The 8610-nt window shown below is 56.7% G+C and overlaps 1 protein-coding gene across 1 annotated transcript in view; it reads right to left on the bottom strand.

The window, feature by feature from the left end:
* The window catches only part of VIL1 (villin 1), a 26619-nt gene extending 18272 nt beyond the window's left edge, over positions 1 to 8347 (bottom strand). The window contains exons 1-6 of the mRNA XM_045296904.1: positions 8318 to 8347; positions 5014 to 5099; positions 3629 to 3703; positions 2181 to 2377; positions 1171 to 1279; positions 787 to 996 (exon numbers count right to left, since the gene is read on the bottom strand). Coding sequence (XP_045152839.1) covers positions 787 to 996; positions 1171 to 1279; positions 2181 to 2377; positions 3629 to 3703; positions 5014 to 5088 — 666 coding nt within the window. The 5' untranslated portion in view covers positions 5089 to 5099; positions 8318 to 8347. The remainder of the gene's footprint in view (positions 1 to 786; positions 997 to 1170; positions 1280 to 2180; positions 2378 to 3628; positions 3704 to 5013; positions 5100 to 8317) is intronic.
* Positions 8348 to 8610: the final 263 nt, after the last annotated feature.

Genomic DNA, 8610 nt, shown 5'->3' with positions numbered 1-8610 from the left:
TTTACGATGTCCCAAACTGAACTCTCGATTTCAACCCAAGTCTGCCACAGCCCGGTCCTTTTTCTCTCTGGAAATGGCACTCCGCCTGCCTGCCTACGCTCTTGGCCTCTTCAGAGTGCATCCAGCAGACAGGGAACGCTTGGGGCCCCCCGCCCTCCAAGTCTCACCCTACCCACGTGCCTGCAGAGCTGCCCACTTCTCCAAGGCCCCCACCAGCTTCATCGCTCCTAAGGACACAAAATGATCTCACAGACGAGACCAGGTCTTCCACCCATAACTTTTCAACAGCTTCCCACGGCCCTGAGAATAAACCCTCCACAGCTTCTACGACTTTCCCTGTGAAGATCACCTGCCTGCCCCTTCCTGGCAGACCCCTGCCCTAGGGTTTGTCCCCCTCGCCTTCTCCCAGAAGCTTCCCTGAGCCCCTAGGTCTGCACCTGCCCCTCTGTCCTCAGCTCTCAGGCACTATGTAACTAGTATGCATGCGCACGCACAGCCAGCTCTAGTCCCCAGCCCTTGTTGCCGTCAAGTGGACTGGACACCTGCCGGGTGCTGTGTGTGTGTGTGTGTGTGTGTGAAGAATAATTGCTCCATTGGTTGTTCTAGGTCAGACCTGTCTCCGCAGGTGCCTGGGGCGGCAGTGTGAGGTTTGAACCACCAAACTTGAGGCTGGTAGTCAATCTGCAGCCCCCAGGGACTCCCTGCCACTCAGCAGGGACTCAATGAGGCTGAGCAGATGACCTTGCTGAGCTGATTGACACCCTGGGCACACACCCCCAGGCATACCCTCTCCCCACACCCACCATCAGCTCGATGGGAGTTGGAGAAGGCTGCCTGGGCCGACAAGGCTGGGCCTGCAAGGGCGGGGGTCCCCTCGGGGTTCACCTTGAGTCTTTCCATGCGGTTGCTCTCGGGCCCGTTCCACTGGATGATGAGCTTGCCCAGGTCCAGGAGGAACACGTCCCCGCGGTTGAAACTTTTCCAGGACATCTCCACCTGCGACGCCATGCGGGCGGGGCCGTCAGGACACCACGAGGCCCCACTCACCGTCCACCAGCTCCTGCCCTCCAGCCCTGCCCGCTCTCCCCTCCTCTGCCCACTCCAGGCTGGAAGGGTGGTCTGGAGGCCATGCCCCACAGCTCCGGCCCTGTCCCCAGAGGGGTTGCCTACCTCTCCTGCCACCACGTTCCTCTTGCCCTTGACGTGGTACAGCCGCTGGACCTTATAGGAATTGGTCTCCACCTGCTTCAGGCCCGAAGCTATGCCCCCTTTGCGGATGCTGTAGGAGTGGGCAGGGGAGAGGAGGGAGCTGGACCAGGGAAGACCCACAAGACACTGCCCTCCTAGACCTAGGCTGCCCGAGGTTGCCAGGGGACCATCTGGGGGGCAAGCCTGGGGGGCAGGGGACCCTGCCGAAGCACTCAGTCAGTCTCTCTTTCTCGGGCGCTGTCCCTGGGAATTCAAAGTTGCCTCCTTTGCGTATCTCGTGTTGGTCTAGCCCTGCAGAGGGTGCAGTGTGAATAAGGAAGAGCCTGTGACATCAGGGGATGGAGTGAAGGATAAGAAGGGTGGAGCAGCAGCTCCCGTGCCTGGGGAGTGAGCACTTGCAGGGAGCATGGAAGACAACAAAACCCAGACAGTAGGGAGGGGTGAGGACTTTGACCAACTGGAGGGCCGAAAGCTCCTGGCTCGCCTTCATTCCACTCCAAACTATTTCCATGGGGAAGCCAGCACTTCAGACAGGGAAGGAAGGGTTTTAAGTGTGGCTTGCCTGTTTTTGAGAAAATTGGGCAGGTGTGGGGAGGTTGAGGCAGACCTTGGTCCTTTGGCCAGACGGGAGCTTGGTGTGATGGTCAGAGGCCTCCTGAGACACTGGGCTCAGTAGGACATCTGATGGGAGTTGCTTTACCGAAGGAAACTCCTGGGAGCGGCCTCAGGGGCGGCCCACTCAGAGGAACAAGAGACAAGGACCGAGCACTGGCAGAAATGGGCTTGAGGAAGTGGGGACAGGTGAAGACAAATCCCCCCCAAAGCCACGTGGGACCCCATCACAACCCCCTCACCACCACTGTAGGCTCCCTTCCTGGCCTAATCACTTCCCACTGACTGCCCAGACCTGGTCCCTGCACCCCCTCCCAGTGTAGGTGTTCTGCCTGGGCCCTGGCCTGCTCTGTCCGTACATGAGGCCTTGTTTGAAGTAGCCCCGGAAAGCCTCGCTCTCGTTGCCCTGGACCTCCCGATGCTGGACTGCTCGGCCCTTGAGGAAGTCGTCCATCTGCGTGGTGTAGATGGCAGCCGCTCCCTGCTCATCCTGGGACGAGGCCTGGCCGATCCAGTAGTGGATGTCGTAGAGCAAGCTGCTGCTCGTCTTGTGGGTCTAGGGGAGAGGGCTGCTGAGGGACCCGAGAGGCACCCCTGCTCCCTGCCCCCATGCCACGGGCCCAGGCCACAATGAGTGGGACTCAGTTGCGCCCACTGGAGGGGGTCAGGGCCTTCCTCTCCTCATCAGAGGTGTCTGAAGTCCGGAAGTTACATCCGAACACAGGTTTTCAGTGTAGCCATCATGTACATTTTTTTTTCATGTAAATATTTTACTGCTGCTTTCTATTGGCCACATGCCATTGGTACACAGGGACAAGATGTGGTAAACTCCCATTTTTAACTGAATGCGTTTAAATGCTAAACCTAGTCACCATCGTGAGAAAGACGACCAATGACTGCAGAGTCCAGGTGGTGCCAGAACGTGACAAGCATCAAGGACGTGACGTGAAGACGAGAAGGTTTGGAAATGGAGGCTCAAGTTCGGGTGACATCCAGAATGTCCTTCCCCAAGACTCTAAATCAGCGGTTCTCAACCTGTGGGTCGAGATCCCTTTGGGGGTTGAACGACCCTTTCACAGGGGTCACCTAAGACCATCGGAAAACCCATGTTTCTGATGGTCTTAGGAACCAACCGAGACACCGCTCCTCTATTCATCACCAGGGGGGTCCGCCTACATGCAGCTATGCTGATTTGGTGAGAAAGAAGCTCTCTCAACCTTCCCACTGAGGTTGGCTTTTTATGCATACTGTCGCAAAATGTAGCAATGTAGTTTACTGTTGTTATATTAAGACTGTTACCCATGCTACACCATGCTTCAAGTCAAAATATCATTTATTTGTCATTGGAAATAAATATTTCACTATTACATATTATTTTTGTGATTAATCACTATGCTTTAATTATGCTCAATTGGTAACAATGAAAATACATCCTGCATATCAGATATTTACATTACAATTCATAACAGTAGCAAAATGACAGTTATGAAGTAGCAATGAAAATAACTTTATGGTTGGGGGGTCACCACAACATGAAGAACTGAATGAAAGGGTTGCGGCATGAGGAAGGTTGAGAACCACTGTTTTAAATCCACACATAGCACGGGGCCTCCCTCCGTGGCTCCGTGGCAGGATGGGCCTCCTCTGCCACCAACAGAGCTGGCCCGAGGCAGGGCCCTGGGGCACACAGTGAACCCTGTCATGCTGGTGGTGGGGCCCAGGCGAGCTCTTCCCAACACCCCATCTGACCCCTGTGGAAGAACGGGCCGGGTCCTAGGTTGTCCCTCCCCTGCCAGCCCACACTCACAGCCAAGACGATGTAGCAGTCCCCGTCGTAGAAGCTCCCGAAGGTGCTGGGTGGGACAGGCACCATCTGCATGGCCTAGAGAGACAAGGAGGGGGCTGTCTTGAGTCCCCAGGACCCCGGGGAGGTCCTGCCCCCCGACCCACAGGGAGAGGCAGAGAACAAGTCGCAGGAGAGCTTGGGAACACGGGCCAGGAAGAAGACTGAGAAGGAGGAGAGCTGACCACAGAGCGAGGAAGACAGAAGGAAGGGGCAGGAAGAAAGGACAGGGGATCCCGGAGGAAAGGGGCTCAGGGAGGAGGATGGCAGGTCCAGCCGCTCAAACCGGGCCGGGATCACTGGAAACCGCCACAAACACTACTCGGTACATTCCCATGAAAGCAAGGGGGCGAACTCCCTACCAGGAGCCCTAGTAGGAGAGTGGAGTTGGAGTTGCTGACTGACCACCGCAAAGTTCAAAGAGGCTGGGGACCAGCCACTCCCCAGGAGAAAGGTGAGGCTTTCCAAGGCCATAACGATGTCTGTAGAGTCCTGGAAACCGGCAGGGACGGTTCTACTCAGTCCTATTGGGTCAGAACTGATTAGATGGCAGCGAGTGTGGTTTTCCGGTTTTAACTGTTTTACAACAGATTGCTATCTCCTAGTCCCTGTCAATTCCCAGTCTCGGTACCACACCCACAGCCCCCGCCTGGCTGTCAAGCGAGGCTTTGGCTACCATGATGAGCAGATCTAGGCACCAACTCTTCATGGGAGTAGAAAGCACCATCTTTCTCCCTCAGAGAGGCTGGTGGTTTCGAACTGCTGACCTTGTGGTTAGCAGCCCAACACATAACCACTATGCTACCAGAAGTCCCACAACTCACTGACATCAAGTAGATTAATTCTGACTCACAGTGACCTGATAGGGCAGGGTGGAACTGTCCCTGTGGGTTTGTGAACTCACTTTTTACAGTAGAAAACCTCAACTTTCTCCCACAGAACAGCTGGTGGTTTTGAACTGCTGACCTTGCGGTTAGCAGCAGTCCAATGGATAATCACTATATGAGCCGGAATTGACTGGACAGCAGTGAGTTTGGTTTGATATCGTGGTATCAAGAAATAAAAGATACTTTTGCAAATAGAGCAAGGGCAGGACAGAGGGGACTGTTGACAAATGAGGAAGAGGAGAGGAGAAAGCGGGGAGGAAGAAAGTTCTGGAAAAAGCAGAAGGTAGTGGGACGGGTGAGTGATGCGGCAGGGACAGGCGTGGAGGGAGAGATGGGTGAGGCTTGGGTTGACAATGACCAGGGCAGGTGGCCGGGGCCAGCAGGGCAGGGCTCAGGAGAACAAACATCATCCCGGGGCTCGTCCTCTCCTCAGCGCCCTCCCGGCCCGCACACAGGCCTCACCTCGATCCTCCATATCTGCACCCCGGGAGTGGTGATGTTGAGCGAGCCTTTGACCTGGGCCGTCAGTTTGGTCATCGTGGACGAGCCTGAGGGACAGCGTGTAGGGCAAGGGCTTCAGAGCAGGGAGCACCCTGGATCCAGGGATCCGCTCTGGAGCCCAGCCTAGAAAATCCCCATCTTGAACCAGAGGCCACATGCTCAGGAGCCCGGGGAAGAGACGGTGAACTCTTCACTCCGATTGGCCGAGAGTGCAGCCTGCCACCTTCCCACCAGCTCGCACCCCCACCTGGGCTCCCTCTTGCCTACTGAGCAAAACCCTCCCTCTTAGGCAAACCCCACCCCACCCCCCGGCCCTTCTCATCTGACCTCAACCCATTTTTCTTTTGGAAAAAAAAAAATTATCAAAGTTATATTTGGTTAAAACAAAACAAAACATACCGTGTTATTAAAAAAAAAAGGCGGGGGGCAGAGTAAAGCAAAGAATTTATAAGGACTTGAAAGAGCAAGCCACCCGGAAGAATATAAAACAGGTGTTCAAACAAAAACTGGATCACAAATGCTCATCACAACGCTACGCGCAGTAGCCAAAGGGTGGAAGCAGAGGAACAGCCAAGCAGGACATGCCCTGTGGTTCGCCGCGAGCACGAGGACAGCGCTGGCCAGACGACAACCTAGAAGAACCTTGGAAACGACGTTGTGTTTGAATGAAGGCAGCAGCCAAGGCTGCGGGAGCTCCAGCTTCTCCCCCGGAGACCTAGGGGTGGGAGGCTGCCGGTGGGAGGGGACCGGAGGGGGGAGGGCGTGGCTACTCCATTTGGGGTGGACAGGTTGAAACTAGCTAGCGGCCACGTCAGGTTGTGGAGGTCCTGTGTACCAGTGGCTCCCACTCTTGTGAAGATGGCACCCTTGATGCTCGGCCGATTTTACCGCAACTGTTTCCTGCCTCCCGTTCCCCAGCTACCCCTAAACACCCATTCATCATTGTGGTGGTGGCCCACAAGACAGAACCCCAAAGGGCGGGGCCCATGTCTGCTTGACTGTGTTCAAACCCCCCCCCCCCCCGAATCTGGAAGAGTGCCTGCGCTTGAATGAATGAATGAACCCTCCCACGCTGAAACAGCGCCGCCCACTGAGTCAGCAGAAGTGTCTTTCCCACCCCACCCCCACTCCCAGGCTTCTTTTCTGGGATCAGCCCTTTCTGGCTGGCCCTGTCGCGTGGTCTCCACCAGCAGCAGCACCTCAGCACCCTTAGAAACTTAAAAACTCTGATACCCAGGCTGCACCTCTCTCCCAACCCTCTACATGCCCCCTAGACTTAGGGCAATGGGGCCGGGTATGGGCACTTTAATTTCCGACTTGGGGGTCCTGGGTTTTGGGGTTTTTTTCAAGCTCCCCAGTGATGGTGATGGGAGGCAGGGGTGGAGAACTGCGGGCTGTGCTCCCGGGCCTCACTGCCCTTCCCCCAGCAAAGCAAAGGACATCTGGTTGTGTCTTGATCCGTCCACCATCCCTCCTCCACTGAACTGATGATGGGGCATGGAGGGCAGGCCTCCTGAACGGAAGGCCTATCTAATCTCTCTGCACCTTGACTTTGAGTCATCACTGGGAATCATGACCTGCTAGGAAACTCCCTCCCTCCGGGGAGCTCGGCAGGGTGGCCCTGTCCCTGGCATTCTGCTTGGGTGCAATGCCCTCCTGGCCAGCCCCTACTCAGCATCCCTTCCTGTCACCACCAGCCTCGCTTGCAGGGCTTCTAGGAGGTCCCTCAGGCCGACAGCCTGACTAACAACATCATCTCTGACACCAAGTGTCTTTTCTCAAGACCAGAGCCCCCAGGGCTCCTGGTTCTGCAGAGCCAGTCTGTGCGCCAAGAAGGAAAAGGTTTGCAGTTCTGTCTCAGTCACCACCTTGGTCTCTGACCCACTTTGTCCGAGACAGACGCCTTCAGACCCTTCCCAGCTGCGGGCATTAGATGTGGGGTCCATGAGATGATCCTTAAGTCAGCAGTTCAAACCCACCAGATGCTCCACTAAAGAAAGCCGCGGCAGCCTGCTTCAGTAAAGATCGACAGCCTTGGAAGCCCTGTGGGGCAGCTCTGTTCTCTGCTACAGGGTCTCTATGATTAGGTGCAGGCAACCTGATGGCAGGGAGTTTGGCTTTGGGTTTTTGAGAGTCACCCCAGGGATTCTTAAAGTGCCTTTTGCCCATCAAGGGGGATCTGGGGCCGAGCTCTCCCTCCCTAGAGAGAAATCTGGATTGTGGGCCTTCCAGCAGCCTCCTTAGGGAGGAGGTAGACAAGGGGACAAGGGGAAGGGGTGGTCCTAAGAGGAGACCCTATCCCCCCATAGAAACCCATCAGCTGCTCCTGCCTCTCCTGGTGTTGGGTGGAGCAGATGCTTCTGTTCTTACCCTATGGGTGGGGGGCTTCCCCAGCTCTCAGTCTCCCCTGAACTGCTGGCCCCCTCACTCCTTTACCCTACAGATGGGGAGGAAGTGAGGAAGTTGGGGTGGGGTTGGGTAGAGGTTCCAGGCCCTGAGATATAGGACCCCCTTTAGCCTCCCAGGCCAAAGGCAGTAGAGGGATGGAGCACTCCCATAGCCCCTCCAGCCATGGACCACAGACCCTGCCCTCCAAGGTCTCCGGTCAGACCCTGGGCCCTGGTCTGGCTTGAGCTTGCATTCTGTCCCCACCTCCAGTTCAGACAGTGGGCAGTAGAGGGAGAGCCCAGGGCAGGTCCAGGGAGAAGGCCTGGTGGGACGGTGCTGCAGCAGAGGTTAGGATCACAATCAGGGGGTGGGATGTGACCCAGGACCAAAGGACCCTGCTGCCAGCATCTCCAGCCCCTGCCCCTATTTACTCCATTCCTGGTGCCTGCCCTTCAACTCCAGAATCCAGGTGGCCCGGGCCCAAAAAAAGAGATAGAGCCAAGCGCCGGGTTGGAGTGAGCCGGAAGGAAGTATGGAAGGGTGACCAGCTGGTCCTGGCTCGCCTGGGACAGTTCCAGTGTGAATGTCCCTCAATCCTTCTCAGTCAAGGGCAAACAAGGGCAGCTGGTTACCCTGAGCAGGTGGCCTTTGGGACCGACCCACCACAGGTGGGGACCAAAGAGCAGTGGCTGGGGCTGAGGCCCCAGGAGTCTTTCCTTGCATGCTCAGCACACACACAGGCTGTGGCTCTCTTGAGCCTCCAGGGTCCCAGCCTCTCCCTTCAGCTCTGGCCATGGTGCTGCAGAAGGACCCAGGCTGCCAGCAAGAAGCAGGGGCCCTGTCCCCTTCCACCATGATGGTCCCCATGTTGCCTTACCTGTCGAGGAGGCAGCCGCCGCCCAGGAGATCTCAGAGAGCTGTGGCAAGCCGACTGCAGGAGAGCGACCTTTGTCCTCACCCCCCCTCCTCTAGGCACGGCCTTCACCATATAAGGGAAGATAGGGCCCAGGAGAGGGAGTGAGGGGGTGGGGAGGCAGGTGCCCAGCAGGTCCCTAGGAGCCTGGAACCCAGCAACAGCCTGACAGCTGCAGCCAGATGTGCCCCACCCAGGGGATGGCCTTGGTCTCCACCCAGGGCCCAGCCCCTTCTCACAATGGACTGCACAGGTTG

The sequence above is a fragment of the Echinops telfairi genome, unplaced genomic scaffold (genome assembly GCF_000313985.2).
Source record: "Echinops telfairi isolate 266 unplaced genomic scaffold, ASM31398v2 ScPeMD7_3;HRSCAF=10, whole genome shotgun sequence".
Classification (NCBI taxonomy): Eukaryota; Metazoa; Chordata; class Mammalia; order Afrosoricida; family Tenrecidae; genus Echinops; species Echinops telfairi.
Note: the sequence above shows the minus strand (reverse complement) of the source record. Positions and strands in the feature narration are given on the sequence as shown.